This window comes from Myotis davidii, unplaced genomic scaffold (genome assembly GCF_000327345.1).
Source record: "Myotis davidii unplaced genomic scaffold, ASM32734v1 scaffold205, whole genome shotgun sequence".
Lineage (NCBI taxonomy): Eukaryota > Metazoa > Chordata > Mammalia > Chiroptera > Vespertilionidae > Myotis > Myotis davidii.
Window position 1 is genome coordinate 307,364 of NW_006297573.1, and position 20,171 is coordinate 327,534.

At 38.2% G+C, this 20,171-nt stretch overlaps 1 protein-coding gene across 2 annotated transcripts in view; it reads left to right on the forward strand.

The window, feature by feature from the left end:
* INADL (InaD-like (Drosophila)) overlaps positions 1-20,171 on the forward strand; it is a 282,818-nt gene that overhangs the window by 95,651 nt on the left and 166,996 nt on the right. For both annotated transcript variants that reach the window (XM_006773216.2, XM_006773215.2), the window contains exons 22-24: positions 8,748-8,819; positions 10,534-10,711; positions 14,880-14,990. In XM_006773216.2, coding sequence (XP_006773279.1) covers positions 8,748-8,819; positions 10,534-10,711; positions 14,880-14,990 — 361 coding nt within the window. The remainder of the gene's footprint in view (positions 1-8,747; positions 8,820-10,533; positions 10,712-14,879; positions 14,991-20,171) is intronic.

Sequence of the window (20,171 nt, forward strand, 5' to 3'; positions counted from 1 at the left end):
ATTGGAGACCTGCAAAGCAGCAATATTAAAGGTATGAATGGAGGAAGAAAATAGGAAAGTGGAATGAACAAAGATAGAAGGAAATTCATGAACCAGAGGTTGACATAGAAATCAAAGGAAAATAGCATTTTAACAAAAAAATCATCACATGCTACAGGGAGGTCAAGGTAGATAAAATGGAAATGTTTTCATGGGGTGTGGCCATATGGTCTTTGGTAAGCACAGTTTTATTAGAGTGCATGGTGAATTGAGAATTGAACAAAAGGTCTGAAACTGGACAGACCAGTGTTTTCAGAATCCTGATCATGAAACGAGGCAGGTAAATGCATGAGGTAGGTAGATAGATAGATGATAGATAGATAGATAGATAGATAGATAGATAGATAGATAGATAGATAGATAAAGATAGATGAGAGAGGAAGAATGAGAGAGAATATGTGTGTGTGTATCTGGCTGTGTCTTTGTGGAAACAATCCAGAAAAGAAATATGTAAATTCTAGGAAGGGGAGGTGATTACACATAGTTCGTATAGAGAGCCAGTGACATTGATTTTTTTCTGTCATTTAGGGGAAAAGCTATTTACAAGAGTGTTGGGGTGCTAGTAGAGTGGCATTAAAAGGAGAAGTGTGAGAGTAGAGATTAGCTTTTAAAACAAGGGTAGGCGAGTAATGGCTTAGTGATGGAAGGGAGTTTAGAAAAATATTGGCCCCTCTTGCCAACTTCCCAGAGAGCAAGAGAATGAGCATTAACCATTTGAGTGTGGTATCATGACAAAGAACCAGCAGCTGTTGAGAGAACAGAGAAGGTATCGAGAACATTCAGTGAAGAGGTTAGTGCATGGAGTAGTTTCTTTACAACTCAAGGAAATTCCACAGAGTGATGGGTAGTTTGGCTGGGCAGGTGTTGGAGAATGGAGTGATATACGAAGGTGAAACCAGAGTGGTGTAGCACTTTGAGTACAGGAGAGGAGTGAACAAAGGAGCTGGAGGTACTGACATAGCATAACAGGAATGAGTGATAGGGTAGGATTGGCCCTAATGTTTTTATTAAACCCTTAGTCCAAGAATGATTTTATGTCATGTATCAACACAATGATATTGTCTTCTCTATTCAGTAACCCGTGACCTTCACCTAGAGTTTTAGATAGAAACTTCATGAAACGTTGTTCTTTGTGCTTCTGCGTAGCTCATCTCTGAGTGGAAAGGGAAGACACAGATAGACCCAACTAGGACAATCTGGTGGCTTTTCACGCAGCAGAACTGGAGTCAGAGGGGCGGTGCTAGCAGGCCTGGTGGCCTAATGGCCTAACCAGCTCCTGGAGGAACTCACAGTGTTAAACAAGCAATGCATTTGTTTCTTTAGGAGAGATGCCTGGGAGTGGCACTACTGGAAGGGTTAGCAATATATTTTATGACTTTTATGTGGTCAAATTACTTTTTAAATGAGACACTGTTGTCTTTTAAATTTCCCTTATGCTTAGTGTTAATCATTGAATCTGGCTGAAGAATTCAGAAATGAGGCTACTTCTCTAAAGCTATAGAAATATTAACTGTAGAATTGGAAAAGGTCTAAACAAATTTCCAAACCCACGCCTCCTTCCTCATGCAGAAGACAAAATGGAACATCAGTTGTATCTTAATTCCCCCAGCTTCTGAGAGGGAAGATAGGCTTTACTCCTATCCCATTGCTTTTTTCTCCTAAAATGATTACTTTAACAAGTCAATTTCTTATGCAAGCACAGGTATTTAAGGGCTCCAACCTAATTTTGTCTTGGGAGATCAGTCTTGCATTTGAAAGTTGTACTTTTGGCTTGCTTGCATAGATTGAGGATATATTTAAGTCTCAGCAGGTTCCAGAAGACTTCCCGTAAATCATAGTCCCCGTTTTAACCTTTTAGCGAATGCACATGGAGTTAGCATTGTAGGTGAATACTTATTGCCACTCAGGAGTCTTCCTGAGCAATGCATAGATTCTTTTGGGAGAGAGTCTTTTAGATTATCAGTGTGTCATGAAGTACTAAATAGTATCTTAGAGTTTCTTCTTTGCATTAATTGTAGTGTAGTTCTTTAATGTGCATATGTGTGTCAAGCCAACTTCTCCTTGTGTTTGGAGGCAGGACAAGTATTAAGAGGTCAGACTCACCCTCAAAGTGGGGCTCTCTACGAGGACAACTGTGGGCCGGTGGGTATGATAACTCTGGAAGGAATCTGAGCTGTTTTGTTCCAAGTATCCCCCTTTCTTCATAAGGTCACTTGAGATCAGGTCTTCCGAACTCACCTGGCTTCAGTCTTTTTCTAACTCATCATTGTCATCGCCTGCTGCCTGAGGACATATGGGTGCCTATAAGGGGGGACATGCACATCTCTCAGACTAATAGCAGATCTGTGGTATAGACATATTGTGGGTGTTGTTCAGATTTTCCCTCTAGTATTTATAGCTACATGGCCCTGAGAAGGTTTCCCTTGTGTCCAAAATTTCTCATTTATAAAGTAGGTACTTTTACGGATTAAATAAAAGTGAATATAAAGGGCTTCATATAATGCCTTGAACATAGTAAATGCCTAATGAATGGTCAGCAGTGATGCTCAGTGACAATGATAGACTCATGGGCCATGAGGTTTATCTAGGGTAGTATTCATTATTGCTGGGTTTTTAAAAAAACATTCAAGGAGATTGTAGGCTGTTTGTTTGTTTTATAATAAAATAGGACCAGCTCACAGTTAATAAAACAAGGAGGTGTCAGAGGCTAAAGGCTTTGGAGGAGGATGAACTTGAGATGAAAGACTTTTAAAATTGACAAGAAATCATGCTGTCGGTATAATAGGATGCAAATGAAAAGAAATACTTTACATATTACATTCTTTGTTAGAGTGGTGGAAGTAGAACAGGAGGCAGGAGTGATGGTGGGGGGAAAGATTAAATGATTGTTATATTTTGATCTCCCAATACAGTGCCCGGCATTTAGTGCCTTTTAAATGAGTGGTGAATATTTAATAGGTTTACCTTTGGGATAAACTGCCAAAAATTTTGTATAAATTCAGAACATTGGTAAGAGGCTGAGGAAAAGGAAGAAAAGAAATGTATGCATTTGAGAGAGGACTACTCTGGAATATTTTGAGTTGGGAGGAGAAAGAGGAGGTTTCCAGTATACTTTTGTTGCAGCTGTTGTCCACACTGCAAGGGAAGATAAATATGAAAAATTAGGGCAGGAAGTACATAAGAATATTACACTAATGTCTTTGAGACTATATTTAGATCTTTGATTACTAAGCCAGGCTCTACAAAAGGCCAAAAGAGACGTAAAGTTGATTGAAGGAAGCAAGTTACCCTTTGTGACTTGAGCTTTCATTTCCTTAACAAAACTCTTAACCACAATTGTACATGTTAGTAAAATGCACAGATTTTTAAGGGACAGTTTCCTTGATGTTGATCACTGTGTAGATTCATATTGCCGACAGTCCAATTAAGATATTGAACATTTCTATCACCACAGAAAGTTCGCCCATTCTCTTGGCAGTGCCTTGTCCAAGGCAACTACTGATGTGACTTCTTATACTGTAACGTATTTATCCTGTTCTAGAACTCATGCAAGTATAATTACGTAGTAGGACTGTTTTGTGTGTCTGGCTTCTTTTCACTGAGCACAGGTCTGTACCATTCTAACCTTTAATATGAGGAATGCCTGATTCTTTCTGTGTACTGGTGCCAAGTAATAATTTGCTTCGTACCTTCAAAAAATCACTGTAACATCTGTATGAGTAAACTAGCTAGTTTGGAAAACACTAGTACCTGTTCTCCCTGGTTTCAAACACTCGGTATTCCCTATGGCATGTCACAGCAAATTGCCATATAAAATCTATATTTAAAGAGGCAAAAGAAATCATGACATGGCTTAGCCACAACTAGAACTCTTCCTGCTTAATCCCTTTAGGGTGCCGAGTTGACTTGGCCCTCATATGGCTTAGTATGTAGAAATTTCATATGGAAAAAAATGGTATATTGAAAAGGAAAGGTCACCTTGGCTATCTGGATCCATCTGACTTTGGTATGATGTTGAAGATTTTATTCACAAAGGGATTGTATATCATGATCAAGTCTTACTAATAACACCCACCTGTTCACTAATGAGCTACTCCATCTTTTCTCCCAAATCTGTGAAGAATGATAACTTTGGGCATTTGTTAAAAAGGTCTGAAATTAAAAAAAACATTGTTTTTATTGGATGTTTAATTCCCTCGGGGAAAAACTGGTTCAATGTAAGAGGTAAATTTCAGTTATTTTAAAAATTTAAAACTTTAACTGATTGAGCTATTGACCATATTTAATTACAGTGCAAATTATAAAATTTGGTTAGAAATCCCTCATTAAAGTTTTAAATGTGTTGGTGAAAATTTATACCTTCATATGTGTAATAAAAGTATTTTACTTTCTCAATTAAATTTTATTTGAGGTTAAAAGGCATATATATGCCTTCATCAATGTAAAGTGACTACATCAGTTAGTTGGTATAGTTGCTCATCTCCTCTGACTGTATTTCCAAAACTACTCACACTAAGTGGGTAAGCTTTTGCAAGTTTTATCTCTCTTTAAGTATAAAATAATCTGATTAAAATAAGCACATACCAATTTCCTGAAGGAAGATAATATCTTTGAAATAGTCAATGAGTCTCTTTCAACAAAATAATCTTTTTGTTACATACTTTATCTAAAACTTTCCAAATTCTAGATAATGCTCCCCCCCCTCCACCCCAACCCAAACCCTTCTCATAATTTGTGAAAGCTAGCAGTTTAGGATAATTTTGCTTTTTATTTTTTAATAGAAAAATTGATAGCTTATACTAATATTAAAGCTTGGTTTTCATTCTAGTTTATTTTTTTAAAGAATTTAATTCCTATAATGATAACATATTTGTATCACAATAAAGATGCATGTGTATGTGTGTTTTTCATAGTGCCTATTATGGACTATTTTTGCTCACAACACTTCTGACACCAAATCTGTGAGTTTTTCCTTCACACAACAACCAGTTCTCTCTGACACCAACTCCTGGGCGTTATGTAGACTCCACAGCATAAAGGTTCTGCCCCGTAAGACTGCCCTGACTTCAGATGCCAGTTGCCAACTGTGCTTCTGACCAAACAGCTTGAAATTGGGTTTTCCCACAGCCCCTCCCTTGGGCATGTGAGGAGGACTCACAGAACTCAAGAAAGCACTTTACTATCACTGGTTTATTATAAAGGATATAACTCAGGAATAGCCAGACGGGAAAGAGACACAGGGCAGGTCGTGTGGGGAGGTGTGGGTGTGCACAGTGCTTCCATTCTTCTCGGCACATTACCCTCCCAGCACCTTGAGGTGTTCTTCAACCTGGAGGCTCTCTGAACCCTGTCCTTTAGGGTTCTTTTTTTTCTGGTTTTTTTTTTTTTTTTTTTTTTATGGCAATCCCATTAAGTAGGCACAATTATGTACATCATTAGCCATTGGTGCTTGAACTCAATCTTTAACCCCTCTCCCCTTCCCAGAGGTGGGGCTGAGGGTGGGACTGAACGTTCCAGTTCTAATCACCTGTTTGTTCTCTGGCAGCAGCATCCATCCAAAACTATCCAGGGCCCTACCAAGAATCACCTTATTAGCACAAACGCAGTTCTGGTTGAAAGGAGATTGTTATTAATAACAAAAGATGTTCTTATCACCCATATCACAGAGGAAATTCCAAGGAATTTTCTATGTCAGGAATCAGGACAGACATTAGTTATTTATTTCTTACTAGAGGCCTGCTGCACGACATTCGTGCACTGGGGGGAGGGGGATCTCTCAGCCTGGCCTATGCCCTCTTGCAGTCTGGGAGGCCTCAAAGGACATCCCCGGAGGGGTCCTTAGCGCTGCTGCAGAGGCGGGAGAGGCTCCCACCACTGAGCCCGGCTTCTGGCTGAGCGGTGCTCCCCCTGTGGGAGCGCATTGACCACCAGGGGCAGCTCCTGCACTGAGCGTCTGCCCCTGGTGGTCAGTGCGCATCATAGCGACTGGTCGTTTTGCCATTTGGTTGATTTGCATATTAAGGTTTTATTATATAGGATGTGGGAGAAATTTTGATGCACAAAATGAAAAACTTGCAAAGGAAATGAATATTGGTTGAGCTTCAGTTACTAGTAAATGCCAGTTTTTCCTCATTTAATCTTTGTTACTGTTACATAGGGTAATCAAAATATGAAAGTTTATGTGATGATTACAACTATCCAATGAATAATGTGATATGATAAAGTGAACACTTCGCTCAAATTGGTGGAATCATGGGAGTATCATTTAGGGAATGCATTTAGAGGCTCATACACAGAATCCCCCGTGGCGCCTCCCCCTCCCCCTTTAGCATTGTTTTAACTAAGCAGGGCCTTAATTTTTTTCATGTAAAAAGTTTTGAAGAAAGTGGTCTGTCAGGGTCTGAAACATGTTCTTCCTTTCTTCTCTGCTATCCTTACTGGGGCTACTCGTAGTTTCTTCGTGATTTTTTTTTTTTAATATATTTTATTGATTTTTTACAGAGAGGAAGGGAGAGAGATAGATAGTTAGAAATATCGATGAGAGAGAAACATCGATCAGCTGCCTCCTGCACATCTCCTACTGGGAATGTGCCCGCAACCAAGGTACATGCCCTTGACCGGAATCGAACCTGGGACCTTTCAGTTCGCAGGCCGACGCTCTAGCCACTGAGCCAAACCAGTTTTGGCGTTTCTTCGTGATTTTTTAAGATGGAGTGCTTCACCACCAATATCATCTCTGCCTTCTAAGCAAGGAGAAGGGAAGGGTGCAGAGCAAAAGCCTCCTGCCAACTGATTCTCCTCCATTTTAATAAGTTTTCCTGGAAGTCTCATCCAGGGACTTTTGCTTCCCTATCCTCACAGTTACCATTAACTGAAAGGAAATCCACAAATGTATTTTTTCAGATCTGGGCAAAGTGCCACCTGGAATAACAGAGTTCTGTTGGTAAGGGAAAGTGGGAGAGAGGACATTAGATAAGTAACCAGCAGATATTTGCCAGGCTGTTTGCTCCTGAATGCTATGATCTTCTAATCATAAAAAACAGATTGGTGAAGGCAAGAAGGCCATGTGGTAGTGGGTGAGATGTTAATGATCCATAACGACCCCAATTTCTTACCTGATTTTTGGGATGTCTAGATCAGTGGTGGCAAACCTTTTGAGCTCGGCGTGTCAGCATTTTGAAAAACCCTAACTTAACTCTGGTGCCGTGTCACATATAGAAATTTTTTGATATTTGCAACCATCATAAAACAAAGGTTTATATTTTTGATATTTATTTTATATATTTAAATACCATTTAACAAAGAAAAATCAACCAAAAAAAATGAGTTTGTGTGTCACCTCTGACACGCGTGTCATAGGTTCGCCATCACTGGTCTAGATCCTTTCAGCTTTCTCCTTTTCAGTTACCCTTAAACCATTATATCCTAGAAAGTCTGTAGAATGGCAAGGAAGTTGAGTTTTGTTACTTTTTACAGGACTTAGTTCAAAGTTCAGAGAATAATGGAGCATTGAAACTTAGTGCGGAAAGAAAGACTTGGGTACTGTGAGGAAGTTGTGTAGAATGTCTGAGCCTCAGTTCCTCATGTGAAAAATATAGTTATGTGGCCTGCTGTGCCTACTTCACGGGTTTTTTTGTGAAAATGAAATGAAAGAGATAGTGCCTACATTTTTATATAGAGTAATACAGTTTAGAGTATCAGACATATTATTTCATTGGGTGGTCCAAAGTCACATACCTATTTCATGGCACAGGTTAGAGTGGAGCTTAGTACTCCTGGCTCCTCTTCCAGATAATTATTATGGCAATGTCTCTACCCTATTAGATAGCACTACTTATATAATTACTCTGTAATTCAGCATTTTGTTATTAAGCAGCTCCATGCTAACATACTTGATGGGTGAAAGTATGTTTGTGGTATGGTAGGTGGGAGGATTGAATTAAATAACGTAAATAAATCTCTCTGTAAACTGAAAAGTGATGTATAACTACACAAGATATTCATGGGATACCAATGACGGGAATTATTTAGAGTGACAGAAAAATATAGAAAGAGGGATCGTGTTTACTAACTGTTAAGCCATTTATGTTGATCTATTCTCTGAGCTAGTCAATATCAAGTTTTAAGGAATATATCCTATATAATAAAAGGCTAATATGCAAATTGTCCCCTCAACCAGGAGTTCGACCAGGAATTTGACCAGGGTATGGGCTGGCCTTTCAACCACCTTGGGCCCCTCCCTCCAGCCAACCATCCGCAGCCCCTCCCCACATCCTGCCCCTCCCCCAACTGCCCCCCCAATTGGGGGCGGGCCAGCTGGCTGACCTCCCTTATCCCCTCCCCACTGCCTGCCTGGCCCCTGATTGGCCCCAGTTGGGGCCGTGCTGGCCAGACCCCACCCGTCCACGAATTCGTGCACTGGGCCTCTAGTTTTTATATTGATAGGGGAACAAATATTGCACAAATCAAACACACAATTTTTGAAAATAGCATTTAGAGTGGCACTGATAACAGAGCTTTTAATCTATGATTTTCTAGTGCTGGGTAAATATTTGTTGAGTTGAACATTAAAACAATATATTTTTACTTTGTATGGACAGTTAACTATTAATGTAAATATTTTAAAAGCTTAAAAATTAAGAACTGTTTACATATAGATTGTGCAATTTTATGTTTTATAAATTGTGTGTGTTTTTTTTCCTCCTTAGTGAGCTACCTGAGAGAGAAGAAGGTGAAGGAGAAGAAACTCCTAACTTCAGTCACTGGGGTCCACCAAGAATGTATGTTGATGACATTATTGGCTTTCTCAATAGAACAACACAATCAGCTGCTTTTTTCTTTAAGTTAATATTACTGTCATTCAGTCATTCTCTAATGATTGAGAAATTGCTACTCATATGTAGCCAGGCAAAATGACTACACCCAATGTTAGGAAAATATCATACTCTTTCAGAGAAAGCAATTTTCAAATGTCCACCAATGACAGTAACTGATGGACTAAGTATAGTTTATCACTGCCTCACTAAGGGCAGATAGGGCTGCCTTGATTGCAGTAAAGCTTCTTTATGTATAAAAAACAACAGTAGTGAGGCTGTACCATGTACCAATTTATTTCTCCCTCCAATCCCTTGTGCCGTATGTGAGCGAACAGAATGTATTGGGCCCATCTTCTCTTAGATAACTCTTGTAATTTTATGTAGGCATGAGGGATGTACTTTATTAAGATTATTAAAGTCTTCCTTTAGCTGCTCTGTCTATTCTTCATGCATTATTAATTTCACTGTGCCCACAAAAACTGTTTTTTCTTGCACTTATGAGTTTTGTCTTAAAAACTCTTAAGAACTGTTTTCTGAGCTACTTTTTAATTTGCATTAATTATTGGCTAATTAATGCAATTGGAGGGAAAAATTCATAATATGTTGAGGGTCAAGTTTTTTGTTTTGTTTTTGTTTTAATCCTCACTCGAGAATATATTTGTTGAAGTGAGAGAGATTAGAACGGGGGTGGGCGGGGGGCGAGGAACATCAATGTGGGAGAGAAACATGAATGGTTGCCTGCTGGAAGCTCCCCAACTAGGGATCAGACTCACAGCCTAGGTATGTGCTCTGACCAGGAGTTGAACCCACGGCCTTTTGGTGTACAGGACAATGCTCCAACCAACTGAGCCACCAGGCCGGGGCTTGATGGCCAAGTGTTATCCCATATGTTTTTGAAATGATGTGAAGGTAGGAAGAAAAGAAAACCATCCTGCCTTAGGAGCAGATAAAATCTGTCCTCCACTTAAAGAACCCCAGGTTATGCTGACTGGGAAAAGCAGCTTGGGGCAACAAGCCTCTCAATGGCAAATTTAATTTAGTCTGAAATTTTCTGCTTGCAGAGACTCTTGATTTTTTCACTCATCTGTTCTTTCCTTAATCCAATCTTTGCTAATATTATGGGTGTAGATGAAAAGGACCGATCACTGAAAACATTGTGGTAGGAGATGGGAACATTAAGGCCTAGCTAAGTCTCTCAATTTTGAGTTGTATTTATTGTTTTAGATACCTATCTTTTTCAGAATTTAAACTTTCACATACACCAGGAATTTTTTTAATTTTTTAAAATTTATTGATTTTTAGAAAGAGAGAGGAAGGGGGAGAGAAAGAGAGTGAGGGAGAGAGAGAGAGAAACATCAATTTGTTGTTCCACTTATTTATGCATTCATTGGTTGATTCTTTCATGTGCCATGACCAGGGATCGAACCTTGGCATATTAGGATGACGCTCTAACCAATTGAGCTACCCAGCCAGGGCTATGCCATGAAATATAAATAATATCTTATGATTTAGGAATGAGGTACAATTTCCATAACATTTTAAAAAATATATTTAGAAAATATATTTATATAAAATATGAGCCACAAGGATATGGTACAAATTGAACACTTAACAGTAACAGCCCAACAAATTAAATTAACTTGTTTCATGAGTGTATTTTGTTTTATTCTTTTTATAGTGTTGAGATTTTTAGAGAACCTGATGTGTCTCTTGGTATTAGTATTGTTGGTGGACAAACCGTTATAAAACGCCTGAAGAATGGAGAGGAGCTTAAAGGTATATTTATCAAACAAGTTTTAGAAGATAGTCCAGCAGGAAAAACAAACGCTCTTAAAACCGGAGATAAAATACTTGAGGTAAATGATATTAAAATTCTGCTTTTGTTTGAATGTACTATGAAATAGTAAAATAATCATTTAGCCAGAATGCCTATCTTCATGTGATGGGGTATATGTGTGTACAATTGGTGTATTTTATTTAGATGCCTTAGTTTGTATGTTGTTTGCATAATCGTATGAGATCCTAAAGTTAGAGTGGTAGCATATAAAACAATAAAACAAAAAGCCTCGATTGACTAAACAATTTCAAAATTTAACAAAATGAGGCCTGTGGTGGGCATCATGCTTTTCCTACAGTCTTTAACAAGCTCTGAATTATATAAATGTGTGTAGGTGGGCTAGCCATGCCTGTCCCCCCAGAGTTGCCCTGGAAGTCGATGGAAGGATGAATCCATTGTTCACATGTGGTAGGCTTTGTAGAGTGGAGTTTTAAGGGCACATCAAAGCACTGAGAATGTCCTGAGGTGTGAATCTGATACATTTCTTTGCATAGATTTTATTGGATGACACCATATTGAATATCTTCAACCTGAGTATCTGCTTGAATATCTTCAACCTGGGTATCGGCTTTTATATATATAGATAGCAAAACCAAATACTAATATAGTCACAATTCATTGACCTTATTTGGGTTTGTGTTGATAGTTCTACACAGTTTAATCACAAGTGTAGCCTTGCATAACCACCACCACAATCAAGAAACTCAATTGGCCCTAGCTGGTTGGCTTGGTGGATAGAGCGTCAGCCTGTGGACTGAAAGATCCCAGATTCTATTCCGGTCAAGGGCACATGCCCTGGTTGCAGACTCAGTCCCCAGCAGGGGGGCGTGCAGGAGGCAGCCGATCAATGATTCTCTCTCATCATTAATGTTTCTATCTCTTTCTTCCTCTCCCTTCCTCTCTAAAATCAATAAAAATATGAGGAAAAAAGAAACTCAACTGTGTCATTACCATAGGACTCCCTTGTGTTACTACCCTTCTATAGCCACTCCTCTCCCCATCTCTAGTTTCTGGCAACCACTAATCTGTTTCTCCATGTCTATAATTTTGTTATTTCACAGTTGTCACATAAGTGGAATCATTCATTATATCTCTTTTTGAAATTGGCTTTTGTTCACTCAGTGTAATTTGTTTGAAGTTTACTTAGTTTACTGTCTATCAACTGTTCATTCCTTTATATGGCTGAGTAGTATTCCAGGATATACTACAGTTTAACCTTTCATCCATTGAAAGACATTTGGGTAGTTTCCAGTTCTTGGCTATTCTGAATAAAGCTCCTATAAACATTTGTATACAAGTTCCAGAGTGAAAATGAGTTTTTGTTTCTCTAGGATAAATGCCCAAGAGTGCAATTGCTGGGTTGTCTGCTATGTTCAGTTTTAGACTTGAACTGTCAAGCTTTTTTCCAGAGTGGCTGTACCATTTTACATTTCCACCAACAATGTTTGAGTGATCCAAGTTCTTTGCATCCTCACCAACATTTGGTGTTGTCACTGTTTTCACTTTAGCCATTCTGATAGGTATTTAGTGATATCTCATTATTTTCATTTGTGTTTCCCTAATGGCTAATGATTAATATTAAGAACTTTTCATGCGCTAATTGCCATCTGTATATTCTCTTCCGTGACATGTTTGTGCATGTCTTTTTTCTGTTTGCTAATTGGAATTTTCATTATTTCATTTTTTAAAATTTTGGTCTGTTTCCCCCCACCACCATCTTTCCCTGCTGTCAGTTGAAAATAAAGTATTCTCTCACTTGTCCATCATCACTTTTACACATACTAGTAAGAACCCACTGTTTTGTCTCAGATTTGATAATTTGTATTTCTTCAAACTCACTGTAGACTTGAAATGTTACACTTTAATATATAGCTTGTCAAGCATAGTCATTTGTTTACTTTTTCCCTGAAAAGTATTACTTGCTTGTTTTGTTTTCTAAGTAAAGCATAATAATCACTTCTTTCTGTATTGAAACAATTGTATGAAGGATTTAGGTCCATATAAATAATTTTTTATACTAGGAAGTTTTAATTTAATATAATTTTTAGGAATGGCTATTCATCTGTGTTAATGGACACACTGTTGGGTAGATATTTTTCTGTTGTAATAGGACAGATTTCCACTCCCCCCTGCCTAATTCCCAACTTCAGTGATTCCCATTTAACTCTGTGAAAAAGGGAAACAAAGGCTGGTTGTGACTGGAAGATGAAATAGTTCTCCTGCGCCTCTACTTCTCTCACTGTTGAATGCTTTGGGGATTAGATTATTTATAAGAAGCTTCATCAAACTGTTGTGACAGCTTTTAAGCTTCACTTTAAATTTCTTCTCTACGTACTTTATTCATTTAATATTATTCCTATTCTTCCTCACTCAAATGAGAAGAGAGCTTTTACAGAGCATTAAAATCTTCTAATAGATGTCTGGTAGAATAAAAAGCCTTTTACTAGTAGACCTGCATGATGTGGCTCCAGCTGCCTCCCTGACCTCACCTCTCTTCTTCTTCCCCATCTTTCACCATTCTTCGGACTCACCTGCCTTTAAATACTTCTAACACACTAGGCTTCTGTCTCCTACCTGAGGGCCCTGGCTTCTCTGTCCCTCAGCTTCTAGGGTGCTCCCTTTTCTCCTTACTCTGCTCAGATTCAGCGACAGATCATCCTAATCACTCCTTTGCATACTCTTTCAACTCCTTTGATCCTCTTTTCTTTCCCTGAACTTGTACAACTCTGCTTACTTCAGGTCTCTAGCCTCACCAGAGAAAATAACTGCCATACTGTCTGGTGGAAATTCATGACCACTCCCTCAAGTGGGCCTTTAGTTCTGCCCTGCAATCTGTAACATCTCCCCAGTTATTTTATTCTCCTACTTCCCTGGGTAACTATTTCAAACCTCCTGTACCTCCCCCTCAGCCTTAATCTCGCTGTATGGTCCTTGTTTCTTATTTCATTGACAGAATAGAAGCACTCAAAAGGGAACTTCCCCTTGCTTCCACAGCATACCAATCTTTTGTCCTAACAGTATCTGTACTATTTGTGCTTCTATCTAAGGCAGTGGTTCTCAATCTGTGGGTAGCGACCCTTTTGGGGGCCGAATAACCCTTTCACAGGGGTCGCCTAAGACCATCCTGCATATCAGATTATACAGTAGCAGCATTACAGTTATGAAGTAGCAACGAAAATAATTTTATGGTTGGGTCACAACATGAGGAACTGTATTTAAAGGGCCAGAAGGTTGAGAACCACTGATCTAAAGCCAATCTCTAACTTGTGCAGAAGTCATTCCCTCTTCACTATCCAAGGATTGGCCTCTATAGTGGTCACTTCTCTCTCTCATTCGTTTTGCCTCTCCACTGCATCATTATTGCTGCAATAGCTCCCATCGTAAAAATAAAAACCTGTCTTGATCCCACTTCCCTCTCCACCCACATTCCTATTTCTTTAGCCCCCTTATGGCAAAGCCATATTCACAAATTGTCACTATCCACTGACAATAAGCCACCCCAACAATTACCAAGGCTTTGTTACATGATCAGTTTGAAAAACTGGTTCTATTATATATGTTTGTTAAATAAAGGGTGTCTTGGAGATTACGGGCATGTTCTCAAATTAGATTCTCTGAGATTTGTATAATAAGGAGCCATTTACCCTTACCCAAATTTATTAAGCACAAAATATGCCTGAAAAAGGAACCTACAGATGTTTTCATACTCCTTTTTTTAACAGAATTTAAGAAATATTCAACTGCTTAATTGTGATAGTCAACAATTTGCCTGAAGTAATCATTCTTCTCAGTGTGAGAGAAGATGCCAGAGAGATCCCCACCTTTTCCTTCCCTGACCCAGAACTATGTACTGTGTTAGTGACAGGGGTGACATTATAAACTCAGAGGCTTAAGGTTCTGTTACTGACTAAGCTACTATTTTGAGTAATTACATTTAACCAGGGCTATTGTTATTATGATTTTTGTCTTGTTTACTTTTCTTGGAGGTAATACGGTACTTCTGTAAATGTGTTCCAGAACAGCAAAGCTTTTTATGGGCTAATCTTATTTTTTCCTGACTTTGGTTTACTAGTAATTCATTAGACTCTGGCAGCTCTCATAACTATATAATACACATGAACGTTGAATTGACCTATCCACGGTATCTACCGCCTCTCTAATGCAAATAAATGCCTTCTGTGTTGTAGGTGTCTGGAGTGGATTTGCAGAATGCCTCACACAGCGAAGCAGTGGAGGCCATTAAGAATGCAGGAAACCCGGTGGTGTTCGTTGTTCAGAGCTTGTCATCCACTCCAAGAGTAAGCTTTTATGTTTTCAAAGAGTTTATAAATATTCTCTGTATCTGTAAACCAAGCTTTAGCCTCCAAGTATTTTTCCACGTATTTCCATTTTTACTATAGCCTAGAAAAAGCTTTGGCTTCATAAAAATTTAGTTATTCATTTCAGTTTCTCCATTGTTTTCTCCTGTTTTGGCCTCCTAATTAAATTTGAGTCATTCCAATGTGTACTGGTGTAAGTCACAGTCTATGGAAATAAACAGTCTGTTTGCGATTTCTTGATTCCCTGTTTACCAGCTTCGCTTAACTTGGAGGCAAGTTACTTGGTTTATAAAATGCTTTGAACATAAAGAGGGTCAGGTGTAAGAACATTCTAGTGATACTATCAATATTCTGTATATTTATTAAAGCATGTATACAAGCATGCTGCCCAGTGGGCATGGCTCAGTGGTTGAGCATCGACCTATGAACCAGGGGGTCATGGTTTGATTCCTGGTCAGGGCACATGCCCGAGTTGTGGGCCCCATCCCCAGTGTGGGACATGCAGGAGACAGCTGATCAATGATTTTCTTTCATCATTGATGTTTCTCTCTCTCTCCCTCTCCCTTGCTCTCTGAAATCAATAGAAATATATATTTTAAAAAATACAAACATATTGTATTGTAAATTCTGTTGGAATTATGAATTCAAAATGACTGTATTTAATCATAACATTTTTTTCTATAATAAATCACTCTTTTGGTATAGAATTAAAACTCTGATATGCAGACGTCTGTGGCAGGATGAGTATTTTATATTGCCGTGCACAGCAGCAATGTCACCTTTAAGCCCTGTAACTAAACACAATGTTTATTTCTTTCTAACTTTATAATGGAAGGCAGCTGTTCAACACATAGTATCTGAACAGGAGGGAAGATGTCATATACTTTTTAAAATTTACATTCCAATATAGTATTACAGTGCTTTTCAATCTTTTATATGTCAAGGTATACAGGAACTAAGAATTGTATGTCAAACTGGACAAACAGATGCCCCAAAGGCCGGGACATCAATATGCTATTTCGACATACTTGTAACCTGCCTGCTGCAGCCTCACCCCACACAGGCATTGTGCTGCAGTTCAGCCCCTTTTGTCTTAGTGCTGTGTTTCTACACCATCAGGACTAGTTGAGAGAGATGAACTGAATAAAACCTTCTGATTTTCATACCATTCGAAATTCAAGATTTTTAAATTTTTTTTAAGGGAATCTACTTCTAAACTTTTATAATATCGAGAAAGTAGTTTACGCCATCACTTTTATTTCTTGAAACTGAGTTCAATAGGGAAATTGGCATGATTATTTCTCACCAAATGATACTTCCAAAAAAAACATTTTGAACTAGAATGAGCCAATCAAATTATGCATTTATGAGGCACTTGTGAATGCCCTGTCAAGAAAATGTTGAAAGCATTCACATAGGTTATAACGTCCACCTAAAAGTGCAGGCTTCTGTCCAGCCTTTGCTTGGGTGGATATCTTCTCCTGGATGACATAAACAGTGTAATTTCTCTCAACTCTTCAAAAAAAAAGAAAAAGAAAAACTCTTCAGCATCGTGCCATGCTCAAGTCACTCATCCCCGCTTTTAACCCCTACGTTGTGCATGTGGTTCATCAAGCATTGCACCCTCTGTGGTCCTAGCCATGGGAGCATGTTCAAGTGATGGTGTTAGTTACTGTGCCCGTGACTTGTTCCATTTTTTTTTTTTTAGCACAAAGTGATTCCTGTTGAATGAGCCAATGAAAGGGATCAAGGTTCACATTTTTACAAAATGGTGTTCTCTTTGGCTCACTCATTGTTGCAAATAGTATTGATCATCATAGAAATAGGAAATATAGCCAAATGCGTTATCACTTTTTACCAGTTTGCATTTCTATGCGCCTTTCTCTCAAAGTCCCCAAAAGAAGTCATTTTCTAATGGCAGGCCCGATGTCTGTGCCATGGTCACATGGAAATCTCATCAACACTGTGTGGTGTTCAACATTGTACTTTCATTTTCTTTGAGTTGTATTTTATTTTATTTTTTTACACTTGTGCCTTTAACAGATGCTTTACATGTATCAACGTATTACCTTTTTAATGTAACCTTTTTCTCCTGAATTTCTCAAGTGTGTTTTCAGCAAACTAGAAAGAAATGCGTGTATCTATTCAGATTTACTTTGCAAATGCTTATTTGAGAGCAGAATCCATGATTTATACTGCATTCCTGTATAGATAGTTTTTATGCCAAGGTAATGTTTTCCCCACTTAATAACATAACTACATTTAACAGGGGCATTGTGTATTTTTTAAGTCTACCAGACCTGAGGCCCTGAACCTAACTGTCCCCTATACCTGGGCTCCTGAGCATTAAAGAGAAAAAACCAACATGATATAGAAAAATGTTAGTTACATGCAAACAAGTGGTTAGAATAAGATGGAACTTGGAGACATAGTAGAAAATAGGTCTACCTTTCATCTACCTTTCATCTAGCGCCAATATTCCACCTTTGTGTGGAAATTACCGAAAAATCGGTACAGCGGTATGGTGGGGCAAATCCTGTTGGCTCTGTCTGATGTGGCTTAGTTGACTGGGTGTTGTCCCATGCACAAGGTTGCTGGTTTGATTCCCTGTCAGGGCACATGCCCAAGTTGCGGGCTCAGTCCCCATAAGGGGGTGTGCAGGAAGCAGCCAATGGACATTCGCTCTCCCATTGACGTTTCTCTCTCTCCTGCTCCCTTCCTCTCTCTCTAAAAATCAATTGGGAAAAAATCTGAAGGAAAAAAAAAACTTTTGAAATTGGGGTCATCCCTTCAGTTCATTAAATTTATTTTGTGTTCTTTTTTTTCCCCCTATAGTCCATTTGTACTTCCTAATACCATTGTTTCATAATGGTGCCTACATTTTTGACATATTTTGCATATTAATCATATACAAATATATTTTTTACTTTCACAAGAAAGAGGGTCTCTTTTACTTTTCTTAAAAATATAGTCTTCTTGCCCTAGCTGGGTTGGCTCAGTGGATAGAGTGTTGGCCTACGGACTAAAGGGTTCCAAGTTCAATTTCAGTCTCAAGGGCACATGCCCAGGTTGTAGGCTCGATCCCTAGTAGGGGCGTACAGGAGGCAGCTAATCAATGATTCTCTCTCATCATTGATGTTTCTATCTCTCCCACTCTCTTCTTCTCTGAAATCAATAAAAATACATTTTTTAAAAATGTAGTCTTCTCAATAAGTCTCTTGTCTTCCACATTTTGCATGATACATGTACAGAAATATAGTTTTCTGCTATTTGAAAAAGAGTGTAAACCTTATGAATGGCAACTGACATCCTGTGTCATCCCAAAGCTCTGCCATTCAGCTTAAACTGGTTTTTCCGTGGGAGGACGTAGGTCCAGTGTGGGCAGATATCCTGACTTGTCAGGGAGGCAAAATGTTCTGTTTTGTTTTAAGATTCTTTAGGACAAGAAACATATGCTTCTAGATCTAGCATTTTTTGAACTCTGATTTAGGTTGTTGTGTGCATTAAATAGAGAAATAAATATTAAGCATTAGCACGGCATCTATTCACGTAGGAAGCACTGAATTTATGGTGATGTATCATCTCATTTTTTACTTAAGTGAAACATTTCTGAGACTTTTTTAATATATTCCAAAATTAATTTCTGTAGAAATAGCCTAGGGTGAGGATTAACAGGAAAACACACAAAACAAACACACACAAAAAGTGAAAAAAAAAAATTAACCCTAAATTGCATTTAGAAAGAAACTTTTTCTTTTTTTCTTTATTATTATTATTATTATTGTTATTATTATTATCCCTAAGTAGGTAGTTTCTTTAAATTTGTGAGAAAGGAGATCTGTTTTTTTCTTTTTTTTTTTTTTTTTAAATTTAAATCTAGTTTCATAGCACCTTTGCTATGATTTATCAAGGTGAGTATGTTGACCACAATTATGTATTTCATCTCACTTCTTTAATAAAACAGTCCAAAATAGCCCCATCCATTTTTATTTATTTATTTATTTTACCTTGCCCTCCTCCTCTCTCCATTCCAGGTGCACACAGGAAAATTATTTGCATGGAAAATTCCACAAAACATGTTTTTGCACTAACCATAAAAAGCACACACGTTTCCAAATTCACATTTGCTCACATATGGAAAGCTAGAAAATCCAGTTAGGGATGTTTTCTCAATAAGAAAGACATTTTCATTCTTGGAATTGTTTGTTCACACCCAGTCTTCCGGGACTTGAGTATCTCCTACTATTTCTTGCTGTTACATGCATCAGAATACTTGAGGAGACAAATTTTAACTTTGTTACTTTGAAGTTCTGTGGTAATGTTTTCTGCTGGAAGAGCAGGTGAAATAGCAAGATACAAAGGATGCCTTTAACCTTGTAACTCCACAGAAGTTATTAGCCAAAGGATTTATCCTTTAAATTTCTAATTAAGAGATAGATTGTCATTAGCTATTTGGACCACATTACACAGGGCCTGAGCAAAGTCCTGGGTATGTGAGTTTGGAGAACAGGATGGGAGAATAAGTAACTTGCTGAGGTTCCCGCATTTACTGTACTTTAGTGATGGGGACTGAGAGCAATTTTGGTCTTGGACAAAGGGGCTCTAAATGTAGACAGGCTGTGTTCTGCAGTCTGGATGCTATCCTGTAAGGAAATGGAAAGTCATACTTTTTTGGCAGAAAATGAGTCATTTTTGAGTTATTTTGACTTTATTTTTTGTGTATGACAGAATATAATGGCATTTCTAACTTAGGAGAACCCCTTTTTTAGGCTGACCATAGATAAAATAGAGAACTATGAAACTAAAGATAATTAGAGGGTTTAATATAGCAATTCAGGAGAGAGATGCTGGAAGATAACTTAATATGTTTGAAGGTGAGAGGAAAAGCTAAAATAAACATTGACTGAGAGTACATTACTATCTAATATTTCTCAGTTCTACCCCACCTTCATTTTTATTCAAACTTCATAGAATTCATGCTACATTTATGAAACAGTCTCCAAAATCTGTAACAGAATTGAAAGCACATATGGACAGTTATTTTTTTAAAAGCACACAAATAAACACAAAAACTCCAGAGTGCAAAGTAGAATGGTCATGGGGTAGGGGTTTCTGACACACTCATCAGAGTCTGTTAAATGTGTGTCATTCTAATGACAA